The 13,112-nt window shown below is 30.7% G+C and overlaps 1 protein-coding gene across 3 annotated transcripts in view; it reads left to right on the top strand.

Moving 5' to 3' along the window:
• LOC106466907 (spectrin beta chain-like) overlaps positions 1-13,112 on the top strand; it is a 92,444-nt gene that overhangs the window by 65,140 nt on the left and 14,192 nt on the right. For all 3 annotated transcript variants that reach the window (XM_013927217.2, XM_013927233.2, XM_013927242.2), the window contains exons 38-42: positions 3,205-3,289; positions 3,656-3,747; positions 6,842-6,946; positions 10,853-10,989; positions 12,103-12,188. In XM_013927217.2, coding sequence (XP_013782671.1) covers positions 3,205-3,289; positions 3,656-3,747; positions 6,842-6,946; positions 10,853-10,989; positions 12,103-12,188 — 505 coding nt within the window. The remainder of the gene's footprint in view (positions 1-3,204; positions 3,290-3,655; positions 3,748-6,841; positions 6,947-10,852; positions 10,990-12,102; positions 12,189-13,112) is intronic.

Raw genomic sequence — 13,112 nt, forward strand, 5'->3', positions numbered from 1 at the left:
TCCGTGCTTCACAGACTTGTTCGGCAAAGTCACCAGATTCCCCTGGAAACAATTCTGCAATGAGAGCTGTGTCACTATCTACAAATTGTTCACAAGTATCACTGGGAAGGAGACTTTTCATTTGTTTTATGGCTCCTCCTTGATTCACAGCCAAGTGCTGATAAAGAAAGTTTTTTTGCACTCAACACAATTTAATAATGAATAGCTTGTTTATCATGCTGGCTAGTTGAAACTTGCTTATTTGCAGTCTTTCTTTTGTAAGATCCCTGACCATCACCACCAGCAGTTTCATTTTGTACCTGCACCAATTTTGTTTCTCGCTTACCTGTGAAAGGTAAGCTTGTGAAGAGTATCATCAGTTCTTTGATGGTCTGAAGTATATTTCAATGCTGATTAATTTGGTTTTTCCATACTTTCAACTCCGGAACACTGGAAATGACTTGCTCTATTGCTAAATCTGATTTGTATGTACAGCATCAGGATGTCAATAAATTTCTTTCAAAGGATAATATTCTTTTGAGTCCACCATTTTTTACCATGTTGGCACTTTCTCCATCAGTTGTTACTCCAGCTAGCTTTGCTGTATCAATATCTAACTCACCAAATACATAGAGAAGATATTCAAGTAAACCATCAGTGCCACATGCATCTGAAGCATGCACACCAAGGAATAATGTTTTCAACTCCAACTTCTTTGTCAGAATTTTATAACTGATGAAATTGTTGTCTTCCATTTTATTAGAAACACTACCATCAATTTGCATGCTAAACATTATTGCATCATTCAGTTTCTTACTCAGAATTTTTTGTTCAATGTTCGTATTGCAATCCAACTGTGAACTGGATCTCTGCAGTGAAGGTCTCCTGCAGATGGTTGAAAAGATGGAACAATAGTATCCAAGCTATGATCTTTCATGACAGAAATGAGATGGTTTGTTGCAATATTGGTGAGATATCTTGCAGGCCACAAAAAAGCTGTAGGTGTTTCTAGCATACTGTCAAAGTATGCATCAAAAGCCAGTCGAATTAGAATCTGTAATTTGTGTTGAATGCCAGCTCAAGATATTAATCCATGGATGAGTTGTGGAGCCTTTGTTCCAAGATTATTTAATGTTGAAATGCTCTTCAATCTTTCTATGAACCTCAGAATTCCACAACCATTTTCAACCAATTTTTTTTTATTCCACCCAAATTACATTAGCAATTAAAACTTTACCATATGTAGAATGTCGTTTTGCGATGTATTTGTAGTCATTGTAAATTAAACACTTAATAAATGGCCTATTTCTGTTGTTTTCTTTTATTTTGTATAGCTTCAAACTGTCATTCTTTGAGAGAAGGTAAGCTACTTCAAGTTTCATACCAGAGTACCATTTGATACAGGAAGGGTAGTACTTGTCATAGTTGAAGGAGGTGTGGCCACACTAGTTGTCACAGTCACAGGAAAGGCTAACATACCAGTTGCAAGAGTGATGGCTATATTGGTAGTCATGGTGGTCAAGGCAGTAGCAGTACTGGCAGAGATTCTAGCCACTGTCTTTTTAGTTTTTCATGTCCATTTAGTAATTGTCTTTTTTTTAGGCATTTTTAGCCAACTCGTTACTTTTGCATTTGCGATTTCTTTCACTAATGAGCACTTCTAAAATGAAAAAAACCATTGAATTTAAAAGTACGATTTTTTTTATTCATAACAATAAAGCAATGCAACAATAATGTAAATTTTAAACATAAGTATCCTACAAATTTGAAAAGAGATTGTGATGAATTGAACATATAATAATTATATAAAAGACATTTATGCATCCACTGTTAGAATATGCAGTTCAAATGTGGTCCCCTTACCTAACCCTTGGCTACACACAGAGACTGCTATGTTATTATTTTGATAGGCAATTAGAAACTAGTTTGAGGCATTTTTACTTATAACAACCTACACACATATTGGAAGATAAAAAAAAATAAATAATAATAATAAAAATTTACTCCACATATTAATTTTATAATTAATATGCATATAATTTACATACAAAGATGCCATTTACAATTTTTTACTGTTTATTTGTATAATATTCTCAAAAATAGGATAAAATTGCACATAATAATTTAATCTTTCATTTCATATCAAATTTAGCCGATAAAATAAGAACCAATCAAATTTGTAATAAAAAAAGTTACCTCAAACTATGCCAATTGTACAAGATATTACTAATATTAGACTCTTAGCCTAATGTATGCTAGGCCTACGTTGGTGTTATTTCTAAGAATGTTAAAGTATAATATGACTAATCATTTTGTGTATTCCCAAAAATATAAATATACACTGTCTGAAAGTTAATTTTAACTTCTTTAAATATTTTGATATCTTTTTGACAGTCTGTGAACTATTTTTTTTATTGTTGCAATTTCTCAATTCTCTTTATTATGGCTCCTAGAAGGTCCTTGAATTGAACTCAACTGAGTTGAAGTTTGCTTACCAAAACTGCCTGGCAAAATAAAATCTGCGAGAGGTGAAGTGCTCTCTAAACTGCCAGCAAAAAGCACACACCATAGAACAGTAAAACAATCATACATGTAGCACTAAGCATTACTGAGATATAGAATGTTGAATGTTCTCTAATTTTTGACTAAAATAATTACAATGTCAGCAGTCTTTTTTCTCAAAGTACAGCTCTCTTTTCTTTTCTAGACACTTATTCTGTTGTTAGTGACTAGTGGGCCAAATGGTCCATCACTATAGATGTCATTAGGTAAATGTTAAATAAAATTTTCTTTTGAAATTTAACTTTTACCTGATTATGTACTGATATGTTTTTGTCATTAAAATCAGAACTTGTCTACTGTAAAAGTTGCTGTCATTGTATTTTTGAATTGATTAAACGACAAGTTATTATCGTTTTTAAAATATTATAAATTTGTTAATGGGAAAAAAAAACTTTGGTTTTGAAGAATTATTTTTTATTTATTTATTGCAACATATATTGGTGTGAATGGGTATTTAATCTGCCTATGATCCTAAATTTGTCTTGATAAATAACAAGATAGTCAATTAGAAAAGGATTAAACATTCATATCTAATAGATTAATTGTATTTTTAAATTATCTAGATAAGTTTTTATACTATTATATCAATGGCTAGGCATAGTTATTTTACATCAAACTATGTATATATGTTGTTAATTCATATAATTTCTTGCATGCCCACAGATTAAAGAAAAACTGTTGTTCTTAACAAACCAGAGAAACACAATGATGGAGAGGTGGGAGGAAAGATGGGAACACTTGCAGCTAAGTAAAAGAGATTTCTTTTTTGACTATAACACTTAATTTTCTCTAATATAAATAGTAGTCAATTTTCAAATGCAAAAGTTTTTTGTTTAAGGGAACAAATGGATCTTGTGTAAATTCTGAAACTACTTTATCAAATCATATTCTTGTGATAATTATTGGGATGTGTAATAAATCTTTTATGGTCATCAAAGTAATTTGCTGAGTCTTTACTTTGTATTTACTGCTTACTACTGAGTTCTGCAATTCATTAATCATAAGTTGATGTAATATTTAAACACACTTTACAAATTCTTTGGAATTTTTGATGTTATATTAATCTCTCAATACCCAGAAATTGATGGTTTTTTTATATGTATTTTCCTTGTAGTCTTGGAAGTTTATCAGTTTGCTAGAGATGCAGCTATTGCAGAATCTTGGCTAGTGGCTCAAGAACCATATCTTCTTAGCCAAGAATTAGGTGTAAGTTCAATGGTTTAAAATGAAGAGATGATGTACTTATTAATTCTTGAAAGTGTGGCTATCCATAGTGTATTATTTCTATATAGAACGTTTTGTAGAGTGAGGTTTATTTTATTCAAACTTATCTTTCATTAATTATTTTGCTTATATTCCAGGCCAGTTTTATCACAATAAGGCTCTTTCATACTATTAGTGGATTTCAAATATGTTTGGCATTGTTTATGATAAATTTATTTTATTGTGAAGAAGATCAACATATAAAACTACATTCACTGTGAAATGCATGATTGTTTCTTTAAACTTAAAACTATTTATTTTCTTATCATAAGGTCTTCTTGAGAAAGTGAAATTAACTCAAGTTTTTAAATGTAAAATTATTTTTTTATTTTCTACTGCATAAAATGATGTTAGCAAAAGGAGAACTTAAATATATTTCAAAAGTACTTATTTCTTTATGAAAATTATTTTTTACATCATTGTATTTAGTTTTTATTGTGAATTTGTTATTTGATTTTATTTCAATGTGAAGAGCAAAACAAAAAGATGATAAATGATTGAAACCTTTGTAAGTCCAGGCTCTTAGCTAAAGATTTGATCAATATATTTATTTATCTGTTTTGTGTGATTATTTGTTTTCAGTGCCCTCTAAACGGTTAATGTATTAGAGCTAAACAAACAAGATTATTTGGAATGAAATACTATTGTTCATTATAAATTAGGAGAAAAAATTAAGAGTATTAAGAGATGAGTATTTCACTGGGTGATTAAAGTTAGTATGGTGATCAGCTTCACAGCGGAATTGTTTGTTAAGCAATTAAAACTTTGATATTTCAGCCCATACATTTCCCAAAGATGGGCTGAAGCTTCAAAGTTTTAGCTGTTTAGAAAAACTCATTTCCAATGTAAAGATGACCATGATATTAAACGAAGAGTTTGTTTTTCTTAAAGCATTTGAACTTAGCATCACTGTCTGTTAGATATGAATTATTTTTACATTTTTATAGATTATAACTAAAAATTGCATCTTTTTTTTTACATATGTCAGTTTTGTTGTTACTGTATAGACCAACATTGAAAGGAAAATTGTCATTTCTTGTTTGAGTACTTCAATCTATTTGTAAGTACTTATTCGGTTTAATTTAAGAACATTTTGTCACCAATTTACACCAATACATAGAACAGTAAGACATTTAAAGTATGGAGAGAGTACTAATACTTTTAGGCAGCTATTGACCTTATTCAAATTGTCAACAAGAATAGCATAATTAGTGTTGAATTTCTTTATGTTGTATTTAAGTTTTAACTCCCATATGATAAAGAAAGCATTTTGTTAAAAAGCTGCCAACTTTCTGTGATGATGAATTTTATAAACATAACAGTGATAGAGAATGATGCAATTAAAAAATGGTATGACAACATGGAGACATCAGAAAGGGAGAAGAATGTGTACAGAATAGATAAGCAAAGGGAAATGGCAAAGAGAGATGTTACAGTGATCAAAGTAATAAAAGATAAAGAAAGGAACCTCCTGATGAAGAAAAAGGTAGTAAAACAGAGATGGAAACAGTACCACAAGGAACTACTTAACACCAAAAATGAGACAGAAGAATTGAAGGAGACACTGCCAATAGAAGGGTCATTGTTGGATGTAAGTAGAGCAGAGGTAAATGTAGTGATCAGAAAAATGAAAGTAGGTAAGGTGGAAGGTCCATCAGAAACTGAGATGGTCAAGGCACTAAGAGATAATGGAGTTGGGTATGTATGTTGAAGAACATTTGGAGGGAAGAGTGGATACCTTACAGAAAGGAAAGAAAGCCTATTGATACTCATCTACAAGCAAAAAGGAGATGCTGTTGAGTTTGAAAACTATAGAAGAATAAAACTGGTGGAGCATCTGCTGAAAATGAAAGAAAAAATATTAGAAAAGAGAATAAGGGAAGTCGTAGACATCAACGAATAGATACAATCTTCATTCTGTGACAGTTGCAGTAGAAGTACCTTGAAGGAAAGAAGTTATACCATATATTTGTAGATTTGGAGAAAGTTTGTGTCAGGCTTCCACGAGAATTAGTATATTGGTGCTTCTGAAAGAAAGGAGTGCCTGTAAAAGTTGACCAGACTAGTGAGAGCTACAACAGTTGTGAAGATGGATATGAAGATATGGACAAGTATTAAGTAAACAGTGGGCTGCACCAAGGATCAGCCATTAGCACCCTGCTGTTCATCATTGTCATCAACGTCTTGAGTAAGGAGTGCTGTAACTTGTCCTAACTGCTGAAAGTGAACAGGAGTTACAATTGCAAATTAAAGTGTGGCAGAAGAGTGTAGAAAGAAGAGGCTCAAAAGTGAATGCCAGGAAAATGGAAGTCATGGTGAGTGGAAGAGGTAGGAAGAAGAAGGTTAAGAGCACATAAACGGGAAGCGATTGGAATAGGTAGAAGACTTCAGGTACTTGGGAAGTTCAATCTAAAGTTAATATGCTGTAAGATATTAATTCCAGGAGGGTTGGAGGAAATGGAAGTAAGTAGCCACAGTCAAGCCACAAAAGGGTACCAAGGATACTGAGAGCCAAAGTGTATAAGACTGTGATCAGACTGGTGCTCCTCTACAGAACCAAGATCTGGACCCTGAAGAAAAAAGAAAAAGGCTTGTTGTTAAGAGCAGAAATGAGAATGCTGATATGGCTGTTGGGAGTGTTGCTGAAAGAGAAGAAAACTAATAAGGAAATTAAGGAAATGGCAGGAGTCTGTTGAATAGAGGAAAAGGCAAAAGAAATGAGGCTGAGGTGGTTTGGTCACGTGAAGAGAAAAAGAACAAGCAATAAGGAGAGCATTAGAGCTGCTAGTAGCCAGAGAAAGAAAACAAGGAAGGCCAGTAAAGCATTGGAAGGATGGGATTAAAGAGAACATAAATGAGAAAGGAATTGTAGAAGATCTGGCAATGACTAAAGATGATTGGAGCCAAAGAAGAATATGAATTTTAGAAACAACAATATCCATGAAATCTTGTTCAGATGTTTTGATTAATAGGCAAGTATTAAGATTTTATTATCTAGTCTAGATGCTTTGTCTAATGGCTCAGCATTTTATTACAGATGACAAGTGATGAAGTTGAGCAGCTAATAAAAAAGCACGAGTCATTTGAAAAATCAGCAGCAGCACAAGAGGAAAGATTTGCAGCTTTGGAGAGGTTAACAACAGTAAGTTAATGCTCAGCTGTACTAACATCATGTGCTGGTATTATATTAAACATTATTATAAGCTCAAATGTAGCTGGAATTGAAATTAAATAAATATTTAGAAATTTTAATTACAAATTATATCATACTTTACATTCTGAAACTTTAAAACTTTTACAACTTGTGATTAATATACCATTTTTTTTCTTTTTTTCATGTCTCTAAAGGATCAGTTTCGTTATCTTAGTTTTATAAGAACTTCTAAATTATTGCAAATCTTTATTTGAAATTACCTTTTGTACAAACTTGAATTAAGAGAACAAGAGCACAACATTATAAACCAAGTGGAACACTGTTGAGCTCACTTTGCTCTGTATGATCATGTGTCCTCGGGCTAGTATGAATTGGGGAAGTTTTAATAATTAAAACAAGCAATGCATGTCTCATTGTATGCTTTACTGTGGTATGAAGTTAAAAAAATAAACACACTAACAAATTAGAATCCATAAAACAAAGTAATTTCTAATTTATTTTTAATTGCATGTCAGGGTGTGTTTGAAGAAAATTTTTGTATATATGAATTTGAAGTTCAACTTATAGTTGTTGTTTTTATATTGTGTGAATAGTAGTTTTTGAGAACAAATGAAAACAAATAAAGATTTTAATGTAGCTGATAATCAATAAATGCACAAGTTGAATGTTTAATTTTTTTAAGGATAATATATACCCATAAATTTAGATGTAAATTGTACAAGTATTGTACAATCACAGTAATTGCAACAGAGACAGTTCCTATGAAGTTTCAAGACTAAGATTCTAGTTTAAAACCCAGCTTCACTATTTAAGGTGTGTTAATATGTTCAGTCTGTGTGAAAACTTTAATGCAATGTTATAACCATTGCACAACCTTATTAATAATTTAAAAGTATTAAAAACAAAATTAAGATATATACAAAGACCCAAAGAGATAGTTGAAATTTTTTCATGACCTAGGGCTGGGCATGACCTCTAATGGTTAGTATGCTGTCTGCAAATCCATATGTTCATGTCCAATTGCAGTAAAATCATGTTCCACACTTAGGGAGCCATTGTCATTTTGGAAGGATGACAGTCAAGTCTAATTATTTGATTAGAGTAGCACAAGAGTTTGCAGTCAATGCTATTGACTATCTGCCTTCCGTCCAGTCTTTCAGCTCACATAGCCATTATTTTGCTTTGTGTGAACAAACAAATGGGCAGAATGTCCTATAAAATCCTAATAATTTGACTTTATTTTCATTTCTTCACATGAAAAACATTAACTCTTTTGTAATGAGGCACCTCCTTTAAACACTTTTCCTCACAAGTCACTGTGTTACATTCAAAACTTAATTGAGCTATAAAAATTCTCTACTTTGGCTCTCTGTAGCTTCAATAATACAATGGTAGTTCAGTAGAGGTACATCCAGACAACAAGATGCTTACATAACCTTTTGACTCATACATTTCAAAGTTTTCTGAATGAGTACAGTTAAAACAAGTAATAGATTTTTTCAATCCCTGACAGGTGCCACACCCACCTTCAACAAATTTGAGTTTTATAGCCTACATGTAGATATTACATACCCATGTGTATCGTTATTAGAAAGAGCTTATTTTAAACTATAAACTAACAATGGTTATTTTGCAATTGGCACCAGTTGACATCACAAAGTACATGGAACTGACTGTAGTATTGTTAGCTGCTTGATCGACTATAGGACTTATGGTTGTTTGTTACTTAAATGTGTTATAGTTAGAGATACAGTTTAAACTGTATTTAGGTCTTACTATTAAAATTTAGTTAAATATATATTAGTTATGTTTTAAAATGCATAATTAAAAGGTTTAAACATGTTTTAAATATACATCATACTTTGCATCTGTTTTCAAGGCTTACAATATTACACACTGAATGAAAATTTTGCTGACTGGTTTCACATGTCTCCTAAAGACACTGTAATATGCCTCGAGGTCACTGTTGTCTTGTGTTGAGATGAATAATAAATGGTAAAGGACAAGGAAGGAAAATGAAATATTAAAAAAGTAACTATATGTGAAAAGAAAAATCTTTAAAGATATTTTACAAAAAATTAAAAAGAATGTACTTTTTCTATATTTCCTAGTTTAATCATTTTATTGCATCGTATGTTGGTGATAATAGCTAGAGTTAGAAATATGGTAGAGAAAATGAAAAAAAACAAATCTTAACATTTACCTTGAAAAACTATACGATAGAGAAAAGTATTTTCATAATTAAATTGAAAATCACCTTGCACTCAAACTGTGAATAGTTTGAGTGCAAATAACTGATATAGATAAATAACATTTTTATTAGAAAGACATAATTGATATAATGTCATTCTTTGTGTACAAGATAATCTTACCAGTTTTTGTGAGGAACACACACAGTTACCATATTTTTGTTGCATAATTGTTTTTCCCTAGTCGAGTGGATGGTAATCACATCTGCCCATGCTGAAAGGGTTAATAATCTTTGTTTCTAATGCTACTATAATTTTCACATCATTGGTTTTCAAAGAAAGTTGCTTTATTAATATTAAATTAGAACTGATTTTTATAAGTATAAGAAAATCTAAATGCCATTTCTATTATCAGTAAAATTTACACATAATTAAAATGTATTGCATACTTTAAGAATCATGTTTTTCATGGCATCTCATATTATTTAATAGTTTGAAAATACAGAGAGAGAACCAACGGAGGGACTATCATTGAAGCTATTGATAAATATTCTGGATTAGTTATGTAAAGAGACCCAAAATAAAGCCTCTTGCTGAAGGGGATGTAAGATGTTATGTATTTGCTGCTTGAAAAGAGAAAGATAACATATTTTTGCACTATTATGAAATTTTTTAAACATTATTTCAGAGAACAGAAATAAGAAAACTGAAAACATTGTTATGGTTTCCTTTTTCTTTTAATTAAAAGAACTGTAAGAGGAAATTGTTCTTGAATTTTTGGAATTTATTTGAAGAGACGTATGAGAGTTTTCTCTATGTTTTCTTTATTGCTTAAAAGACAAAAAAACTGTAAGAGACCGAAAAGCATATTTCATAGCATGTATCTCTTATCCCCCTTCTGAAAAGAGTTTCTAACTGAATTTTTCAACTTTTTGTTGTTTTCTGTATTGAAAGTTAATATTTATTCTTGACATAAAATAAGCGTCATTGTGTTGCTTTAATATAGTGCCATTACTATAGATCCATTAGTTAGATCTTTTGATTGGTTATTATTTGGTTAGCTAATCTAAGCTATTGTTAATAATATTTCTAAAATAAGCTACTTTAAAAGTGTATTGTTTTTATTTTGGCATGATTTGACTAACAAATAATCTTTACACAACTGTTAATTATTAACATTGTTGGCCTCCCTAGAAAAAGAAGTTTTTAGCACCAAATATTTAGACCATATTTATTTTCCAATCACTGTTTGGATACAGTTCTTACTAGATATTAGTATTTTACAGTTATCCTTGTAGTTTTTGATAAAGAATTCTTTTAATCAAATATATCTATATACCTAAGATGAAACTTTAAGTTTAGACAAAATATAATTTTTGTACTATTTCACTCAGATTAATTAACTTTGAAATTGTAAATTTTTTATTTGTTTTTATATTTAGTGTTAACTTTAAAAAAATAGTGTTTTAAAATTTTTAGTTTTGTATTAATGTACATCTGAACAAGTGAAAATTCTTAAAAGCTCTTGTTTTTGTATTTTAATTTAATTGAAATAAGATTTTCAAAGGAAGCATTGGTTCTTGAAACACAGTTGGATATTGCTGTATTTAAGTTTAATAAATAGCTATCAACTAAGGTGTTCAGTTTCTTTGTTATGCATGCTTTTTAAATGTTCAGTATTCATAATGATACCATTTCATTACAGTTTGAACTAAAAGAACAAAAAAGAAGAGAAGAAGAGGAGGAAAAAGAGGCTGAAAGGAAGAGACAAGAGGAACTGGCAAAACAAATAGTTCAGGAACCTGAACCAGTTGTAGATGAACCAAAAGCTGTTGCTGAAAAGTAAGACATCCAACAATACTTATGACTAAAGCTGAGCACCACTTGGAGAATTTTTTTCTAAAACCAATCAAAGAAAAATTGCCAAAACATTTATTCTGATATGGTACATTATCTCTACTCAATGTTGCCCTCTATATACAAAATTTTTTTTGCATGCCACAAGCCCTGCAATCCCACAATTATCATGATCCACTGCATCTTGCATGCAAATCATCATGCGACAACCCTCCATCAATAGGAGTGTGACACAATCTCCTGATGCATTTGAGCTTCACAACAATGACAACAAAACAAACTCAATTAATTTCTTTTGTAATGGCTTGTTTTTGTTTTTTTCATATTTTGCAGCTTTATATTTTTGGTTGCCAATGATTGTTTTCATATAAATTTAAAAAGGTATGTAGATCAGTATCTGTTTTCAAAACCCATTGGCCATTATGGCTTTGGCCAATGTTTGAATTAATCATTGTTATTCATCGTATATTTGACTAAACATTTTGTAAATATACATATTTAAACTTGATGTTGACTCTAAGTTTATGGTAGTTACAATGAAGTTTTCTTAGTGTAAGAAATTGAATATATAATTATATATAAAGATGAAATGTGTGTTTGTTTGCACCTTAACTCCTCCGAGCCTATTGGGCCAATCTCAATTAAAATTTGTATGTAAACACTGAATTAGGGAATGTCCTAGTGTTAAGTTCAATTTTGACCCCCTTATTTCTATTCTGTAAAGTCTGTTGGTTAATTACTCCCAGCCTATTGAGATAGTTTCAAACAATATTGGCAGGTTGATGCTTTAGACAATGATGAATATTCTAAAGGGATTCAACGTCAAAGTATGAAAGATTGTTTCTCAAACCACCATGCTTTTCTCATCGTCAATGAGATGTAGGGTGTTCAAGGATGGAATCACCTCAAAATCTTTATTTTTATATATATTTATTAAGTGTGTGCCAAGTGTTTCAGGTTGTTTTTACTTGAGAAGATGAAATACATAATCTGTAGTAAGTTACAGTAATAAACCAAATGTGATTTATCTGGAAAGAAGGTTAAGGCATGTTTTATAGATTTTGTAGTAAGTTTTATGCTGATATGTAATTTTTGCAGGGAAGAAGTTGAGGAGCCACCTGTGGAAAAGAAAGAAAAGGATATCAGTGAGGAACAGGAACCAGTTGTAGAGGAAGCCCCAGAAGGTAGGTTGTGTAGCTTCTAACACCAAGCAGTTACTGTTTTAGAGGTCTTAAGTTTAATACAACTAATCCACTTATCTAGGTGTATGCATAAAAGATATAAAAGAATTATTCTTTCAAAATCATAAATTGTTAGTATAAGCAAATGATTTAAAATGTTGAAATATTATCCAATTTTGTTTTATCATTTTCATTTGAATTGTACTAATATGGAATAAAGAAAAGAATCATTAAAAATAGTCTCTAAGCAAACAAAAAAGTAAATTTTTACACCTAGTTTGACCTTGCATTGTTTTATCAGATCACCAAATGAAACTGTTAGAACATATCACCTTTTTAATTACTGAGACAGAAAGCTATAGTAATTGATGTAATAGTAATTTTAAAATTGCAGCCTTTTAAACATATTTTTCTAAAGCACTTATGTACCAGTTGAATTTCTTGTGGGTCAATGTATTTGTTAGTTACAGGGTACATAATAATTAGTTGGAGTATTGATGGTGTTTTTGTTTGACTTCTGTTGTTAGGAGCAGTGTAATCAATGTAAAATAACTGATCCCATTTCAATGCAAAGGACAATTCAAATAAAATATATCTTGGTAAGATTCCCAACCTGATTCAAGACCCAATGTTGTTTACACTTATTCAACATATCAAGTAATCAATACCACAGTGAATTCAAATACATGTAAAAAGTTACACAAGTATCAGCTGTACATTTATATAATTAGATGTATCAAATTATTTTTAAAAAAACCTAACACGATCTAACAAAACAAAAAGTATATGTGAAAGTTTACCATATTGTTTGTCTAACATAAGATGCATTGCTGAGAAAAGAGAAACTGAGACATAGCTTGACTAGTAGTAGCATGAATAAGATTAAGACATTTGGTCAGTAATCTTACTTGTTTTAAATTTACTTTT

Source organism: Limulus polyphemus, unplaced genomic scaffold (genome assembly GCF_000517525.1).
Source record: "Limulus polyphemus unplaced genomic scaffold, Limulus_polyphemus-2.1.2 Scaffold76, whole genome shotgun sequence".
In the NCBI taxonomy this organism is placed as follows: Eukaryota; Metazoa; Arthropoda; class Merostomata; order Xiphosura; family Limulidae; genus Limulus; species Limulus polyphemus.